Source organism: Salmo trutta, chromosome 20 (assembly GCF_901001165.1).
Source record: "Salmo trutta chromosome 20, fSalTru1.1, whole genome shotgun sequence".
NCBI lineage: Eukaryota > Metazoa > Chordata > Actinopteri > Salmoniformes > Salmonidae > Salmo > Salmo trutta.
In genome coordinates, this window is record NC_042976.1 from 43,885,485 (window position 1) to 43,905,319 (window position 19,835).

At 42.4% G+C, this 19,835-nt stretch overlaps 1 protein-coding gene and 1 pseudogene across 2 annotated transcripts in view; one reads left to right on the plus strand and one right to left on the minus strand.

Moving 5' to 3' along the window:
- The window catches only part of LOC115156114 (uncharacterized), a 108,200-nt gene extending 95,108 nt beyond the window's left edge, over positions 1-13,092 (minus strand). Inside the window, exons 1-4 of one of the 2 annotated variants that reach the window (XM_029703429.1) lie at positions 8,909-9,179; positions 8,513-8,680; positions 592-750; positions 194-361 (exon numbers count right to left, since the gene is read on the minus strand). In XM_029703429.1, the coding sequence (XP_029559289.1) occupies positions 194-361; positions 592-750; positions 8,513-8,680; positions 8,909-9,010 (597 nt within the window). In that variant the 5' untranslated portion in view covers positions 9,011-9,179. Of the gene's footprint in view, positions 1-193; positions 362-591; positions 751-8,512; positions 8,681-8,908; positions 9,180-12,257 lie in introns of those variants that run through there. The other variant, XM_029703430.1, reaches the window with a different exon arrangement.
- LOC115156121 (signal transducer and activator of transcription 1-alpha/beta-like) lies at positions 2,192-19,002 on the plus strand (annotated as a pseudogene).
- The last annotated feature ends 833 nt before the right edge of the window (positions 19,003-19,835 follow it).

A 19,835-nucleotide genomic window follows, 5' to 3' on the forward strand; every position in this document is an offset into this window, starting at 1 on the left:
AGAAATCCCAGTCAACCAATAGCCTATCGACCAAACAATTGACCAAATGGGGTCAGCCCTAGATTTACTATTAGGAGATAAAAGGGTATTGTATGGGCAATTTACCTTCCTCAGAACAACATGCTGTAGGGTCAGGTTATAGACATGAAAGATATCACAAATATCCACATCTCTGCTCAATCTATTCCCTTACCTTGACTTTATTTCTCTTCACGGCATCCTGCTCCATCTGAGGCAGGGGATCCTTCTTCACCTCTTCCTCATCTTCATCATTCTGATTATCAACAAAATCTCTCTCAGCTGCATCAGTATCAGTGCTCTGTTCAACTGTGGACCTGTTGGCACCGGTCCTCCTCTTTGTCTAAAAAGACAATACAGTCAGTGACATACTGTATGTTGCCGTTGCTATACAGGCCTTTGAGAAGAGCTAGGGTAAACGATTGGTGATTGAATATTATTATGGAAGTCTGTTGTAAGGACAATTTACCCTCCAACCTCACAACAGCATGTTGTATGGCATATTGGACAGGTTTGGAGTGTGGACAGGTAAGACCCCAGATTTCCCTTTCTCTCCTCAATCTATTGTCTCACCTTAACTTTTCTCCTTGTCACAGCCTTCAGCTCGATCTGAGGCAGGGGATCCTTCACTTCACTATCTTCTGGATAGTTTAAACTCAGGATATCTTTCTTCATTTTCTGGACTTGACCTTCCAAACTTTGATGATCATGTGGATCATCTTCGTTTAAACTCTGATTGGAACAAATTAGACCATTTTTTAAATGCTCATGGATATGGCCAATATACCACAGCTAAGAGCTGTTCTTACGCACGACACAACGCAGAGTTATTATAAACTGGTTACCAACTTAATTAGAAGAGTAAAAAATAAATGTTTTGTCATACCCGTGGTATCCGCTCTGATATACCACAGCTTTCAGCCAATCAGCATTCAGGGCTCGAACCACCCAGTTTATAGTGGCCAATATACTATGGCTAAGCGCTGTTCTTAGGCAAAACTGCTTGGATACAGCCCTTAGCTGTGGTATATTGGCCATATACCACAAACACTGAGGTGCCATATTGCTAATAAAAACTGGTTACCAACATAAATAGAACAGTAACAAGTCTTTTTGCATCATAACCGTGGTATATTGTCGTATATACACATGGCTGAAATGCTGTTTCAGCCAATAAGCATCCAGGACCCAAACTGCCTGGTTTATAATTACACAATAATGCACGAGGGGGCTTGGTGTAATTACACAATTATACCAACAGGTTCCTGAACAGCTTCAATCGCCAAGCCATAAGACTGCTAAATAACTAACAAAATGACTACACAGTACAGGTTTTCGCTATAAATACACATAGATCCTATTGCCTGATATCAAGATTCGTAATTAATGCGTTATGGAGTCACCTATTAGTATAATAATTTAGGTAAAATTATGATAAGTAGCCTACTGCTGTTATCTTTGCAAGGATCATATTTTATTTATAACAAGTCCCATAGGTTATTATAATGCATACTTTTTTTTTTACAATATTTAAAATGATTATATGAGCGGAACATTAACGTTGGCCCACACCGCCACCCAGCTGCCACTACTTGCGGGATGTCCTGTATACCCTGTGGTCCCTGACGCTGCATTTTAAAAAAAGACGGTGCATCGGTTCCTACACAACTGCATAGGCCTTCTCTGTTAACCATTCATAGGCTTACCTTATTATCCTTATTATGCTCCATGGTTAAAGTCTATGACTGGAGCTTATGTTCTCATCACGTAAAACTTAACCAAGTGATTACCAAAGAGATAAGGCTATCGCATTTTATACGGTAACTCAGCCAACGTCATAATGTGAAACAACTTTTACGTAATAAAACAACTTCAGGGATGATCTGTCAATCAATGCGACCAGCGACGCCATACTGGAACCCCATACCACTAAAAAGACCCGTCGAAACAATAAATACTGATGTGTTAGCTACGTTTCCGGTTTTTTTTGTAAAATAATGTGATGAGACAACAAATAAATAAGTAAACAACAGCCGACAACAATGATGAGCAATACATAACATTGTAAATAAGAATGTGTTCTTAACTGACTTGCCTAGTTAAATAAGCTTAAATCATAAATAAATTTAAAAAAAAATAATAATCAAATGCAGTAATTTGAGAGGACCGCTTGAGGGCGACTACGACCCAGTTTTGAATAAACAAGGACAGAAGCATGCCATGTGTTGTTGGGTCAGAGGCGAAGGTGGCAGCAAAATTAACTTCAGAGAGCCAGTTATTACAAATGATTCCAGGTACGTGTGTGTGTATTGCAGCTGACATGAGCTAAACCTGAATTGACTGTATGTGAAGTATGGCATGGACGCAAACTGTAGCTCTGGCTAGCTACTGTGGCTAGCTAGCAAGCACGTTAGCTAACGTGTTACTGTATAGCTACAACACAAGTATTCTAATCTTGAGAGAAACGTAACGTTGGCTATTGTTGTCTGTGGTCCTGTAGCTCAGTTGGTACAGCATGGCGCTTGCAACGCAAGTATTATGGGTTCGATTCCCGGGGGCACCCATACGTAAAATGTATACGTGCATGGCCATTGCTTCGCCCGGCAACGAACCATTGTTTATACAGACGACTAGTTGCAGAAGCTTCCGTACGTAGTCAGGCGTCCTTGATCAACACACTCAAACGAAAATAACGTTTCTACTAGCGGCATATTCAGTATCTCTAGGAACGATACTTTCCGGGACGAAGCAAGCATGATCGTGGCGGGTAAAAGTGCTAAATGGCTTATACACAGAACCAGTGGAGTGGTGGAAAAAGTGCCCAATTGTCATACATGACTGAGTCATTTTCTATTAAGGTATCTTTACTTTTACTCAAGTTAAAGTCACCCAGTAAAATACTAGAGTAATAGTCTAAAAGTATTTGTTTTTAAATATACTTAAGTATCAAAAATGTAATTGGATAAAATATACTTATAATAGAAACCTATAAATAATTTCAAATTCCTTATATTAAGCAAACCAGACGGACCCATATTCTTGTTTTATTTATGGATAGCCAGGGGCTCCAACACTGACATAATGGGTGGGACACAATGCAGATAGCCCAGTTAGCCAATGTGCGGGAGCACTGGTTGGTCGGGCCAATTGAGGTAGTATGTACATGGATGTATGGTTAAAGTGACTATGCATATAAGATAAGCAGCGGCGTAAAAGAGGGGGGGGGGGGCACACAATGCAAATAGTACGGGTAACCATTGGTTACCTGTTCAGAAGTATTATGGCTTGGGGGTAAAAACTGTTGAGAAGCCTTTTTGTCCTAGACTTGGCACTCCGGTACCGCTTGCCATGCGGTAGTAGAGAGAACAGTCTATGACTGGGGTGGCTGGGGTCTTTGACAATTTTTAGTGCCTTCCTCTGACACCGCCTGGTGTAGAGGTCCTGGATGGCAGGCAGCTTTGCCCCAGTGATGTATTGGGCCGTACGCACTACGTTCTGAAGTGCCTTGCAGTCATATTTGCCTTATGCAGCACCACACATCGCCTTTGCATAGAGTTGATCAGGCTCTTGGTTGTGGCCTGTGGATTGTTGTCCCCGTCTTCAATGGCTGTGCGAAGTTGCTGAATATTGTCAGGAATTGGAACACGCTGTCATGCACATTGATCCAGAGCATCCCAATTGTGCTCAATGGGTGACATGTCTGGTAAGTATGCAGGCCATGGACGAACTGGGGCATTTTCAGCTTCCAGGAATTGTGTACAGATCCGTGTGACATGGGGCAGTGCATTATCATGCTAAAACATGAGGTGATGGTGGCGGAGGAGTGGCACGACAGTGGGCCTCAGGATCTCATCACTTTATTTCTGCATTCAAATTGCCATCGATAAAATGCAATAGTGTTCGTTGTCCGTAGCTTATGCCTGCCCATACCATAAGCCCACCGCCCACATTGGGCGAACCACTCGCCAACACGATTCCATACGCGCTGTCTGCCATTTGCCCGGTCCAGTTGAAACTGGGATTCATCTTTGAAGAGCACACTTCTCCAGCATGCCAGTGGCCATCGAAGGTAAGCATTTGCCCACTGAAGTCGGTTAGGATGCCGAACTGCAGTCAGGTCAAGACCCTGGTGAGGACGACGAGCACGCAGAGAAGCTTCCTTGAGACGGTTTCTGCAAAAATTATTCAGTTCAGCAAACCCACAGTTCCATCAGCTGTCTGGATGGCTAGTCTCAAACGATCCCGCAGGTGAAGAAGCCGCATGTGGAGTTCCTGGGCTGGCGTGGTTACATTTGGTCTGCGGTTGTGAGGCCGGTTGGACCTACTGCCAAATTCTCTAAAACAAAGTTGGAGGCAGCTTATGGTAGAGAAAGGAACATTCAATTCTCTGGCAAAAGCTCTGGTGGACATTCCTGCAGTCAGCATGCCAATTGCACACTCCCTCAACTTCAGTAATATGTGTCATTGTGTTGTGACAACTGCACATTTTAGTGGCCTTTTATTGTCCCCAGCACAAGGTGTACCTGTGTAATGAACGATTATGCTGTTTAATCCGCTTTTTGATATGCCACACCTGTCAGGTGGATGGATTATCTTGGCAAATGAGAAATGATCACTAAAAGGGATGTAAGCAAATTTGTGCACAAAATGAGAGAAGCTTTTTGTGCGTATGGAAAATTTGTTGGGTTCTTTTCTTTCAGCTCATGAAACATGGGACCAACACTTTACATGTTGCGTTCCTATATTTTTGTGAACCTGAACATCATCTTATCTCTTTTGTGCCACCAATGTAGGAGGTTATGGAAGGGGAAACTGTATTGCAGTAGTCTAGTGTATGGTGCGGGAATAATGACAAGCGAACATGGAGAGATTTGTGTTCACATTGCCCTAACAAAGGGAACCGAACACAGACTTCAAGCGAATCGAACTTACATTTACATTTTAGTCATTTAGCAGACGCTCTTATCCAGAGCGACTTACAGTAGTGAGTGCATACATTTCATGCATTTAAAAAAAAAAAAAATTTGTACTGGCCCCCCGTGGGAATCAAACCCACAACCCTGGCGTTGCACACACCATGCCTGCGTTGCAAACACCATGCTCTACCAACTGAGCCAAAGGGAAGCCTACGTTAGACCACCTCTTGAGATTGTTTTGGTTTGCCTCGGGGCTCTTTTGAGGGGTCTGGGTTCCCTTGGCGTGTTCACACTGCACAAAAATTAAGCTAACCTCACTGAGTTCACAAATTGTCTGAAAGGGGCCACGTTTGAAAACATTTAACCTCTAGAGGACACCTTCGAGATAAAATCACGTTAACCTGTTGGGGCTAGGGGGCAGTATTTGCACGGCCGGATAAAAAAACGTACCCGATTTAAACTGGTTACTACTCTTGCCCAGAAACGAGAATATGCATATAATTAATTACTAGATCTGGATAGAAGACACTCTAAAGTTTCTAAAACTGTTGGAATGGTGTCTGTGAGTATAACAGAACTCGTATGGCAGGCCAAAACCTGAGAAGATTCCATACAGGAAGTGCCTTGTCTGACAATTTGTTGTCCTTCTGTTGCATCTCTATCGAAAATACAGCATCTCTGCTGTAACATGACATTTTCTAAGGCTTCCATTGGCTCTCAGAAGGTGCCTATTTCCTCAGCCTTGCTCTCTTTATGTGAATCATGTAAGCATCGCATGCATGTGACAATTAGGGCCTGACCTATAGCCTATCATAATCAAATCAATAAATTGGTTATAACAAACTCCGAACACAGTAATATCGACAGCAAAATGGATGCGGAGGATGTGAAAAATAAACGCCAAACGGGTGAATGTTTACTGGTTGCTTAGGAGGGAAAGGGAAATTCAGATCTGTGGAAGACATTTGACTTAGTTGTGGAAACTACTGGTGGTCAAGAACAAGGAGGGTATAGGAGCAAGCGCTGACAGAGTATTATGTGTGCCAAACATTTGCTGTTGGATTACAATATTGTTTTTTTCTGACCATTTGGAACAGTGTAAACAACACTAAATAAATTCTAAGCAATACCAGTCTGTTCTAACGACAAAAAAATTGTAAAGCCTTTATTACAGCATAGCAAAGATTAAAAACAGCCAAATCTGTGAAATTGCTTAATTCAACATTTTGCCGGTGCATGAGGCTTGGTGCTCACAGAATCAGTAGGCTATTAAACAAATACTCAAACAGGCAACAGAAGCTATATCTGTCTTATATCTGTGTGTATGTATATATATGTGTGTATATACCAGTCAAAAGTTTGGACACACCTACTCATTCAAGGGTTTTTCTTTATTTTTACTATTTTCTACATTGTAGAGTAGTAGTGAAGACATCAAAACTATGAAATAACACATATGGAATCATGTAGGTACTAAAAAAGTGTTAAACAAATCAAAATATATTTTATATTTGAGATTCTTCAAAGCCTTGACAGAAGCTTTGTACACTCTTGGAATTCTCTCAACCAGCTTCACCTGGAATGCTTTTCCAACAGTCTTGAAGGACTTCCCACCTATGCTGAGAACTTGTTGGCTGCTTTTCCTTCACTCTGCGGTCCAATTCATCCCAAAACATCTCAATTGGGTTGAGGTTGGGTGATTGTGGATGTCAGGTCATCTGATGCAGCACTCCATCACTCGCCTTCTTGGTCAAATAGCCCTTACACAGCCTAGAGGTGTGTTGGGTAATTGTCCTGTTGAAAAATAAATTATAGTCCCACTAAGCGCAAACCAGATGGGATGGCTTATCACTGCAGGATACTATAATAGCCATGCTGGTTAAGTGTGCCTTGAATTCTAAACAAATCACAGACAGTGTCACCAGCAAAGCACCCCCACACCATCACACCTCCTCCATGCTTCATGGTGGGAACCACATATGCGGAGATCATTTGTTCACCTACTCTCACAAAGACATTCTTGGAACCAAAAATCTCAGATTTGGACTCATCAGACCAAAGGACAGGTTTCCACGGGTCTAATGTCCATTGCTCGTGTTTCTTGGCCCATGCAAGTCTCTTCTTTTTATTGGTGTCCTTTAGTAGTGCTTTCTTCGCAGCAATTTGACCATGAAGGCCTGATTCACGCAGTCTCCTCTGAACAGTTGATGTTGAGATGTGTCTGTTACTTGAACTCTGTGAAGCATTTATTTAGGCTGCAATGTGAGGTGCAGTTAACTCTAATGAACGTATCCTCTGCAGCCGAGGTAACTCTGGGTCTTCCTTTCCTGTGGCGGTCCTCATGAGAGCCTGTTTCATCATAGCACTTGATGTTTTTTGCACTTGATGAAACGTTCAAAGTTTTCCGGATTGACTGACCTTCATGTCTTATAGTAATGACGGACTGTTGTTTCTCTTTGCTTATTTGAGCTGTTCTTGCCATAATATGGACTTGGCCTTTTACCAAATAGGGCTATCTTCTGTATACCAACCCTACCTTGTCACAACACAACTGGTTGGCTCAAACGCATTAAGAAGGAAAGAACTTCCTTTACTTAACTTTTAACAAGGCACACCTGTTAATTAATGAAATGCATCCCAGGTGACTACCACATGAGGCTGGTTGAGAGAATGCCAAGAGTGTGCAAAGCTGTAATCAAGGCAAAGAGTGACTACTTTGAAGAATCTCAAATAAAGTAGATTTTGATTTGTTTAACACTTTTTTGGTACCTACATGACTCCATATGTGTTATTTCATAGTTTTGATGTCTTCACTATTATTCTACAATGTAGAAAATAGTAAAAATAAAGAAAAACCCTTTTGCCTGGTAATATATATATATGGATGATTTACAAAGCCAGGCACATTTAACAATTAGGCTATTGATTATAGACCTAATTAAGTTGTGTTTTCTTCTCTCCTCAATCTTCTTAGACAATTAGGCTAAGGCAAGGGCTGTTTCCCCGTCTCTGCTGCTGCTGCTGCCTCTGCAGCATTGTTCTCAATCCCAATATGCTGGTTAACTTTGCTATTATGTACATAGCAACATAGGGAAGGGCCCCAATTCTACGGCGCACTGAAGATTATGTTTCAGAACCACGGACAGCGACCGTATCCAACGCGGGAGAAAGCACATTTGTTATAAAATAATATTAGATTGATTAGTGTTGCACCATTATTTTTACATAATATAACCATATACAATTTCAGTATCACGTCTTAGCGTGATGGACTGTGCCATCACTGTGGCCTCGGCAATGGATTAGTCAACTGTGACAGGCGCGAATCAGACAGGTGTCCATGTGCACCATGAAGAAAAAAAAACTTTTGCGACTTAAGAAATCCCAGTCAACCAATAGCCTATCGACCAAACAATCGACCAGTCGACCAAATGGGGTCAGCCCTAGATTTACTATTAGGAGATAAAAGGGTATTGTATGGGCAATTTACCTTCCTCAGAACAACATGCTGTAGGGTCAAGTTATAGACATGAAAGATATCTCAAATATCCACATCTCTGCTCAATCTATTCCCTTACCTTGACTTTATTTCTCTTCACGGCATCCTGCTCCATCTGAGGCAGGGGATCCTTCTTCACCTCTTCCTCATCTTCATCATTCTGATTATCAACAAAATCTCTCTCAGCTGCATCAGTATCAGTGCTCTGTTCAACTGTGGACCTGTTGGCACCGGTCCTCCTCTTTGTCTAAAAAGACAATACAGTCAGTGACATACTGTATGTTGCCGTTGCTACAGGCCTTTGAGAAGAGCTAGGGTAAACGATTGGTGATTGAATATTATTATGGAAGTCTGTTGTAAGGACAATTTACCCTCCAACCTCACAACAGCATGTTGTATGGCATATTGGACAGGTTTGGAGTGTGGACAGGTAAGACCCCAGATTTCCCTTTCTCTCCTCAATCTATTGTCTCACCTTAACTTTTCTCCTTGTCACAGCCTTCAGCTCGATCTGAGGCAGGGGATCCTTCACTTCACTATCTTCTGGATAGTTTAAACCCAGGATATCTTTCTTCATTTTCTGGACTTGACCTTCCAAACTTTGATCATGTGGATCATCTTTGTTTAAACTCTGATTGGAACAAATTAGACCATTTTTTAAATGCTCATGGATATGGCCAATATACCACAGCTAAGAGCTGTTCTTACGCACGACACAACGCAGAGTTATTATAAACTGGTTACCAACTTAATTAGAAGAGTAAAAATAAATGTTTTGTCATACCCGTGGTATACGCTCTGATATGCCACAGCTTTCAGCCAATCAGCATTCAGGGCTCGAACCACCCAGTTTATAGTGGCCAATATACTATGGCTAAGCGCTGTTCTTAGGCAAAACTGCTTGGATACAGCCCTTAGCTGTGGTATATTGGCCATATACCACAAACACTGAGGTGCCATATTGCTAATAAAAACTGGTTACCAACATAAATAGAACAGTAACAAGTCTTTTTGCATCATACCCTTGGTATATTGTCGTATATACACATGGCTGAAATGCTGTTTCAGCCAATAAGCATCCAGGACCCAAACTGCCTGGTTTATAATTACACAATAAGGCACGAGGGGGTGTGGTATATGGCCAATTTACCACAGCTAAGGGCTGTTCTGAAGCAAGCCGAAACGCGAAGTGCCTGGATACAGCCCTTAGCCATGGTAAATTCGTTTTTTGCTAACGGTTGTATTCATTTTGGGATCTATCGCATCCCACTGCTGTCCCAGACTATGTTTGTAATATTTATATCTCACACAGAATAGGTACATTTTTGTACAATGGGGATAGTAAATTGACATAGGCTAGTGCTTTTGCTGTTCATTAGGCCTATTCATTTTGTTGGCTGATGAAAAGTAAATGTAGACAGTTCTTCCAATATCTTCAATACGCGCCTTGGAATTGGATAAGGACGCACGCAGTTGAGTCTCCAATGTGTCTGTCTTCACTAGTAGCCTGTGAGAAAGACCTGATCACTTGATGGGCATTAGCTCAATTCTCATTAGCCATCTGAGAGAGCCATGTGAGTGAGAGGTGCTTCAGAGCCAGGAGAAGGGAATTATAATTATTATATTCAGCCCAAGGACACAATGGACCCTGGCCGCAAAAGGCATGGATTTTTTTAGGGGGCATTACAGTCACACAAAAGGGATGTCGCCGGGTAATTTGAGGTATTATCAAGTGCTTGTCAAATTGTGAATAACAGTTGCAGCCTGAGCAAAAACACAAAGCAGAGCTCATGCCTTTCATGCGGCTTTTTTCAAATCATCATTAGAGTCACATCATACAGCCTTAGAATGTATTAAAAAATCAAAACGGATAGCCCAACGTTTGTAGAACAACTAAAGTTACATAATTAACTCTAAATTAAGCATATAGGAGTACCTATTTCTTTGTTAACTGCTAAACACAGAATAGCCACATGTGCGCACTCCCTCAAATCGTTTGGAGAAAATATTGTATTTTATTTTATTCAGCTATGTTCAATTGTATTCTTCATACTATAAAATAATGCCATGGAATTCTAACCAAATCTTGTCTGCTAAATGAACTAGTGTAGCCATATGGCATAGCCAGATCAGGGTCTAACATAAGGACAAGTCAGAGTATGCTATTCTGTTCTTCTGAAATAGACTACATTTTAGACTGGATGTATTGTGATGGTGTAGGCTATGTTACATGGATTTATTCGACTTTTTAATATGTAGATGTTCCAAAGGTCTGCATCAGTGGCTTGTAGGCTATGTGTGGAAGCCAGGAGATGCTAAATGTGTTTATGTTAATTAACGGTCAATCACCAGCTGACAAAATTTCATGATCGCCACAGCCCTAGGCATGGGTCCTCAAATCCTCAAAAAGTTTTACAGCTGTACAATTAAGAAGGAGCATCTTGACTGGCTGCATCCCTGCTTGGTATGGTAATAACACCGCCCACGATTGCATGGCGCTACAGAGGGTGGTGCGGACAGCCTAGTAAATCAGCCCAACCAACGCATCACCGGGGGCAAGCTACTTGCACTCCAGGACACCTACAGCACCCGATGTCACAGGAAAGCCAAAAAGATCATCAAGGGCAACAACCACCCGAGCCACTCACTGCCTGTTCACCCCGCTATCATCCAGGAGAGAGACGGAAAAAAACGCTTCTATGTCATGGCCATCAGACTGTTAAATTGTCATCACTAGCACAATAGAGGCTGCTGCCCTATATACGGAGACTTGAAATCACTGGCCACAAACAATGGAACACTATTCACTTTAATAATGTTTACATATTGTAACGACCCTGGGTTTATAAGCGCGGATATCGACTCTCGAGCATGCTTTTGGGGCACAGTCGATAGCACGCTGGACTTCGGGCTAGAAGGTTGAGGGATCGAGACCTGCTCCCTGCCTGTTTCATTATATCTTTTGCATTATTCATCTCATATGTATATACTGTATCCTTCCTATTCTACTGTATCTTAGTCTATGCTGCTCTGACATTGCTCATCCAAATATTTATATATTACTAATTCCATTCCTTTACTTTAGATTGTGTGTATTGTTTTATATTACTTGTTAGATATTACTTGTCAGATATTATTGCACTGTTAGCAAGAAACACAAGCGTTTCAACACACCCGCAATAACATCTGATAAACATGTGTATGTGACAAATACAATTTGATCACCAGGGCTGTGCTCCCTGTCATCCAGGACCTCTATATCAGGCGGTGGGAAAGGAAAGCCCGGAAATCGTTAAAAACTCCAGCCACCCAAGCCATAGACTGTTCTCTCTGCTTCGGCACAGCAAGCGGTACCGTGCATCAAGTCTGACACCAACAGGCTCCTGAACAGCTTCAATCGCCAAGCCATAAGACTGCTAAATAACTAACAAAATGACTACACAGTACAGGTTTTCGCTATAAATACACATAGATCCTATTGCCTGATATCAAGATTCGTAATTAATGCGTTATGGAGTCACCTATTATTATAATAATTTAGGTAAAATTATGATAAGTAGCCTACTGCTGTTATCTTTGCAAGGATCATATTTTATTTATAACAAGTCCCATAGGTTATTATAATGCATACTTTTTTTTTTACAATATTTAAAATGATTATATGAGCGGAACATTAACGTTGGCCCACACCGCCACCCAGCTGCCACTACTTGCGGGATGTCCTGTATACCCTGTGGTCCCTGCCGCTGCATTTAAAAAAAAGACGGTGCATCGGTTCCTACACAACTGCATAGGCCTTCTCTGTTAACCATTCATAGGCTTACCTTATTATCCTTATTATCCTCCATGGTTAAAGTCTATGACTGGAGCTTATGTTCTCATCACGTAAAACTTAACCAAGTGATTACCAAAGAGATAAGGCTATCGCATTTTATACGGTAACTCAGCCAACGTCATAATGTGAAAGAACTTTTACGTAATAAAACAACTTCAGGGATGATCTGTCAATCAATGCGACCAGCGACGCCATACTGGAACCCCATACCACTAAAAAGACCCGTCGAAACAATAAATACTGATGTGTTAGCTACGTTTCCGGGTTTTTTTGTAAAATAATGTGATGAGACAACAAATAAGTAAACAACAGCCGACAACAATGATGAGCAATACATAACATTGTAAATAAGAATGTGTTCTTAACTGACTTGCCTAGTTAAATAAGCTTAAATCATAAAAAAAATAAAATAATAATAATAATCAAATGCAGTAATTTGAGAGGAACAGCCACAGCAAACCCATCTGTGATATTAAGGTGCGCTAGTTGGTTATAAAAGGTGGGTCATACATACAGTGTGTGAGGTAGCTATTAGTTTTTCTCTACACACATCTGGCAAGGGAGTCAAGTTGACCAACTCATTTGGCCAACTAATCCCAGATAAAGGCTAACAATGCAAATGTTGCTTAAGGTCATTCCATTAAAGTGAACCAATAATAATATGAAACTCCTGTGACAGGTCGAGAAGCAGCGGGAAACCCTAATGGGCTCATCCCCTGGACCAAGTTCTGCAAGGTGAGCATCTCACTGGAAGTTTAGTGTTTTAGCCAACCCGTGTGTGTTTACTATGGGTTGTGTATTGAGTGTGTCTTTACCTGAGCAGAATGTGAATGAGAAGAGCTTTCCCTTCTGGCTGTGGATCGAGGGAATACTGGACCTGATCAAGAGACACCTGCTGTGTCTGTGGAATGATGGGGAAAACATCTCTCCAACTCACATTACTTCAGTATGCCTTTCTGAAGACTAGGTTTACATTACTTTTTTGAAAAGTGACTTTATTGTGCTATAATCCACTACATCTCTATGGTCTATAGGTGTATCATGGGCTTTGTTAGTAAGGAGAGAGAGAAGGCCCTGCTGAAGGACAAGGAGCCTGGAACTTTCCTGCTGCGCTTCAGCGAGAGCAGCTGAGAGGGAGCCATTACCTTCACCTGGGTGGAGGGCTCCAATAACGGTGTGTGTGTTTTTTTGTGTGCATGTGTGTTTGTAGCTTTGTAGCTGTAGATGAAGGGGAGGAGATGGGTTAAAGAAGGATTTTTAAGCCTTGAGAGAATTGGGACATGGATTGTGTATGTGTGCCATTCAGAGGGTGAATGGGCAAGACAACATATTTAAGTGCCTTTGAATGGGGTATAGTAGTAGGTGCCAGGTGCATCGGTTTGAGTCAAGAACTGCAACACTGCTGGGATTTTCACGCTCAACAGTTTCCCGTGTGTATCAAGAATGGTCCACCACCCAAAGGATATCCAGCCAACTTGACACAACTGTGGGAAGCATTGGAGTCAGCATGGGCCAGCATCCTTGTGGAACACTTTCGACACCTTGTAAAGTCCATGCCTCGACGAATTGAGGCTGTTCTGGGGGCAAAAGTGTGGGGAGAGGGTGCAACTCAATATGAGGAAGGTGTTCCTAATGTGTGGTATATATACTCAGTGTACATACCAATGGACAGACAAAAATATTTATATTTTAATTGTTTTTACACATTATGAGTATGTGTCTCTACATCTGTCTCAGGTATATGTGTTTCTGTTTGTATTATTTTACCAGGTAAGCTGACTGAGAACACATTCTCATATCACATTGTGTGTGTGTGTGCATTTATGTACAGTTGAAGTCGGAAGTTTACATACACTTAGGTTGAAGTCATTAAAACTCGTTTTTCAACCACTCCACAAATTTTTTGTTTTAACAAACTATACTTTTGTGCATGACACAAGTCATTTTTCCAACAATTGTTTACAGACAGATTATTTCACTTTTAATTCACTGTATCACAATTCCAGTGGGTCAGAAGTTTACATACACTAAATTGACTGTGCCTTTAAACAGCTTAGAAAATTCCCGAAAATGTCATGGCTTTAGATGCTTCTGATAGGCTAATTGACATCATTTGAGTCAATTGGAGGTGTACCTGTGGATGTATTTCAAGGCCTACCTTCAAACTCAGTGCCTCTTTGCTTGACATCATGGGAAAATCAAAAGAAATCAGCCAAAAAAATGGTGGACCTCCACAAGTCTGGTTCATCCTTGGGAGCAATTTCCAAACGCCTGAAGGTACCACGTTCATCTGCACAACCAATAGTACGCAAGTATAAACACCATGGGACCACGCAGCCGTCATGCCGCTCAGGAAGGAGACGCGTTCTGTCTCCTAGATATGAACATACTTTGGTGCGAAAAGTGCAAATCAATCACAGAACAACAGCAAAAGACCTTGTGACGATGCTGGAGGAAACAGGTACAAAGTATCTATATCCATAGTAAAACAAGTCCTATATCGACATAACCTGAAAGGCCGCTCAGCAAGGAAGAAGCCACTGCTCCAAAACCGCCATTAAAAAAGCCAGACTACGGTTTGCAATAGCACATGGGGACAACGATTGTGCTTTTTTTCCCCCTCTGGTCTGATGAAACAAAAATAGAACTGTTTCGCCATAATGACGATTGTTATGTTTGGAAGAAAAAGGGGGAGGCTTGCAAGCCGAAGAACACCATCCCAACCGTGAAGCATGGGGGTGGCAGCATTATGTTGTGGGGGTGCTTTGCTGCAGGAGGGACTGGTGCACTTCACAAAATAGATGGCATCATGAGAAGGACAATTTGGTGGATATATTGAAGCTACATCTCAAGACATCAGTCAGGAAGTTAAAGCTTGGTCGCAAATGGGTCTTCCAAATGGACAATGACCCCAAGCATACTTCCAAAGTTGAGGCAAAATGGCCTAAGGACAACAAAGTCAAGGTATTGGAGTGGCCATCGCAAAGCCCTGACCTCAATCCAAAATAACATTTGTGGGCAGAACTGAAAAAGTGTGTGCGAGCAAGGAAGCCTACAAACCTGACTCAGTTACACCAGCTCTGTCAGGAGTAATGGGCCAAAATTCACCCAACATATTGTGGGAAGCTTGTGGAAGGCTACCCGAATCGTTTGACCCAAGTTAAACAATTTAAAGGCAATGCTACCAAATACTAATTGAGTGTATGTCAACTTCTGACCCACTGGGAATGTGATGAAAGAAATAAATGCTGAAATAAATCATTCTCTCTACTATTATTCTGAAAATGTCACATTCTTAAGATAAAGTGGTGATCCTAACTGACCTAAGACAGGCAATTTTTACTAGGATTAAATGTCAGGAATTGTGAAAAACTGGAGTTTAAATGTATTTGGCTAAGGTGTATGTAAACTTCCGACTTCAACTGTATATCTATGAACATATAGACGTCCATTTCCACGCGGTGGAGCCCTACACTAAGAAGGAGCTGGCCGCCGTCTCTTTTCCTGACATCCTCCGCAACTACAAGGTGATGGCTGCTGAGAACATCCCTGAGAACCCTCTGCTCTACCTCTACCCCAACATCCCCAAAGACAGTGCCTTCACACGCTACTACAGCCGCCCCACAGAAGGTAACTAACAAGCTGTTAGAAATGTATGTGTGTTGAGGAAAGATTGAGTAGTTGAAAAAGGTACAAATGGTGTTGAAGACTTCAATTCCAGTCTAAGCTATTATACACAATATATACTGCATAGCATACTTTTCTTATTTTGTTGTGCCACACCCTTTTCCCCCATTTGAAATACTGACCACTGGTAATGCCTTGCCACAGGAGGTTGGTGAGGGGAGGAAGGCTCAAAATAATGTCTGGAATGGAGTGTGTGATGTGTTTGATACCATTCTATTTACTCCATTCCAGCCATTACTATGAATCCGTGCTCCCCAATTTAGGGGCCACCTGCCACCTGTGTTTGGTTCTGATGATAACCTCTAGACGTCTATAACCTTTGACCTTCTCAGCTGCTGAGCCAATGGAGTTGGAGAGTGCCTCTGAGGCTGGCTACATTCAGACGGAGCTCATCTCTGTGTCTGAAGTGTAAGTCTGATTCTTGTTATGAAACACCTTTTACTGTTTTTATATCGTTTTCATTGATTTAAGATACACCCAACAGACCAAATCAAATTTATTTATATAGCCCTTCGTATATCAGCTGAAATCTCAAAGTGCTGTACAGAAACCCAGCCTAAAACCCCAAACAGCAAGCAATGCATGTGAAAGAAGCACGGTGGCTAGGAAAAACTCCCTAGGAAAAACTCCCTAGAAAGGCCAAAAACCTAGGAAGATACCTAGAGAGGAACCAGGCTATGAGGGGTGGCCAGTCCTCTTCTGGCTGTGCCGGGTGGATATTATAACAGAATATGGTCAAGATGTTAAAATGTTCATAAATGACCAGCATGGTCAAATAATAATAATCAGAGTAGTTGTCGAGGGTGCAACAAGCACGTCCGGTGAACAGGTCAGGGTTCCGTAGCCGCAGGCAGAACAGTTGAAACTGGAGCATGGCCAGGTGGACTGGGGACAGCAAGGAGTCATCATGCTAGGTAGTCCCGAGGCATGGTCCTAGGGCTCAGGTCCTCCGAGAGAAAGAAAGAAAGAGAGAAGAGAGAATTAGAGAGAGCATATTTAAATTCACACAGGACACCGGATGAGACAAGAGAATACTCCAGATGTAACAGACTGACCCTAGCCCCCCGACACATAAACTACTGCAGCATAAATACTGGAGGCTGAGACAGGAGGGATCAGAAGACACTGTGGCCCCATCCGATGATACCCCCGGACAGGGCCAAACAGGCAGGATATAACCCCACCCACTTTGCCAAAGCACAGCCCCCACACCACTAGAGGGATGTCTACAACCACCAACTTACCGTCCGAAGACAAGGCCGAGTATAGCCCACAAAGATCTCCGCCATGGCACAACCCAAGGGGGGGGCGCCAACCCAGACAGGAAGACCACGTCAGTGACTCAACCCACTCAAGTGACGCACCCCTCCCATGGACGGCATGGAAGAACACCAGTAAGTCAGTGACTCAGCCCCTGTAATAGGGTTAGAGGCAGAGAATCCCAGTGGAAAGAGGGGAACCGGCAAGGCAGAGACAGCAAGGACAGACGACACACACAGCCCAAAGTACAAGAAAAGGTCAAATGAAAAGTGTACGTCTCTTGTTATGTCAGTCACTGACAGTCACTCACCCATGTCAGCTAACATGTTTTAGATCGGTAAATTAGTCTAGCCAAATATTTCACTGGTAGTAAACATGGTTGAATTACCGACCGGGGGGCACCCATTGATTGATTGTCACTCTCACTCAGATATCATATTTTCTCCTGGTTATGTAACTGTTTGTTGGGTTCTGTTTCTCCTCAGCCACCCCTCCAGACTACAGGACGCCATGCTGCCCATGAGTTCCCAAGTGTATGGAGAGCTGACCAGGATTATTAACCCTGATGAGATTGAAAATGTGGTAGGTTAACAGCCAGACAGCACCTGCCACACACACAGATTAGCGACACTGTGGTAGGTTTTAGCCAGACAGCACCAGCCACACACAGAGTAGAGACACTGTTGTATGTTAGTCAGCCAGCAGTAGCCACACACAGTGGTCGCGTTCCCCTGCTCAGCCGTTCCATGCATCAACCAATGGTTGCATGCTACATCAACTGTGCCACCCGGCACCAGATTGCTATAACATATGTGGTTAGCTGATACGTAAAATAATTATCCGGGAGTAGAAAGATCTGGCATGCATCAGCAACACCTGGGCAGAGGAGCATGACCCACAGTGTGGTAGGTTAGAGACAGACAGCGCCAGCCACACTCAGAGATGAGACAACACACATCTAATCATCATAAAACAACAAAATGTGGAAAAGATGTGAACATTTGAGAAGACAAGACAGCCCTGGGCTAAAATTAGAATGTAAGGTCCTGGCAAATCAGCTGTACCGCTTTATTTCCAAATCTTTCATGGCGAGGGTCGGGATAATTCATGCATTTTTTTTATTTACTATGTGACTGTGCCACTGTGTAACACATGCAATCACAAAAGTGCAGCATTACACTATTGAGATGCAGCCATTTTTTCCCCCTGATCCTATGTTGTCCCTCTCCCTTCAGATGTGCACTCCCTTCCCAAACTAATCTGCCCTCTTCAGGTGGTGCCCAGGAAAATGTGTGTAAGCTCCCGAGCCGAGTACCGAAGATACCACACAAAAAGGATGACGTTTGCAATAGATTTCAAAGCACAACTGAAACTGTATATGTAGTCCTACGTTATCGTTTTATATACACGCATGAGATTTTGGGGCTTTGAGTCCAGCTGTTTGTAATAAGGAATGTCATTCTACACTACTTGTGGGACAGGGTAATATTTTGTTGATGCATATGTAATGTGAACAACAAAAGGGATGCAGAAAGCTGTTCTTCACCTTGTAAATAGATACGATTTTGTAGTCACTTATAATGAGGAAAATGGTTCAGCTGTTCTGGGTCGTTCCACGAAATGAGTACCCTTTTGATATTTTAGTCAGAAATGTTGCACCAATATTGAATTTTAAAAGGATGTTATATTAAATGAAGTGGCCTTTAATATAGACCACATGGAGACTTCAATAAATCAGATGTTTAATATGGATAAAGGCTTGCTAAAGTGCCAAAATTCATCAAATATATCTATATTGTTTTTTTTACCCATTTTTCTCCCCAATTTAGTGATTTCCAATTGGTAGTCTTGTCTCATTGCTACAACTCCCGTACGGACTCGGGAGAGGCGAAGGTCAAGAGCCATGCGTCCGCCGAAACATGACCCTGCTTCTTGACACACCGCAAGAATGTGTCAGAGGAAACACCGCACAACTGGCGACCGCCACAGGAGTCGCTAGAGCGCGATAGGACAAGGACATCACGTCCGGCTAAACCCTCCCCTAACCTAGACGACGCTGGGCCAATTGTGCGTCGCCTCATGGGTCTCCCGGTCGTGGTCGGCTGCGACACAGCCCGGGATCGAACCCGGCTCTGTAGTGACGCCTCAAGCACTGCGATGCAGTGCCTTAGACAACTGCGCCACTCGGGAGGCCTCAAATTCAGCATTTTGACACTTAATCCCAACATTTCTCCAAATTTCTCCAAGCCCTAGTTATTTTGTTGCTTTCACAAAGTCATTCTTTATTTCATGTGAGTAGTGATTCATTTGCATATGTCCCTCATTTTAAGGTCAACCCTGTTATGTAAACTGAGCTCTCGTTTTAATTTGGTGAAACTATTCCTTTTGAATTGCTTTTAAAAGAAACATTGAAGGTCTAATAGTCAAATCACAGAGTAAATGCAGGTGCGCTGGATCTACTTTTTTTTGTTCATTTTCTGTGTTTTGTGGTGGAAAACTGAGCAGGTCGAGCATAACATGTCAACCCTGTTAGCCATAGATAGGCTAGAAGTGTTTATTCCTCTCTCTGTGCATACCTTTGGTTGTGTTGTTGTGGCTTTGGCAGTTGACACCTAATTTA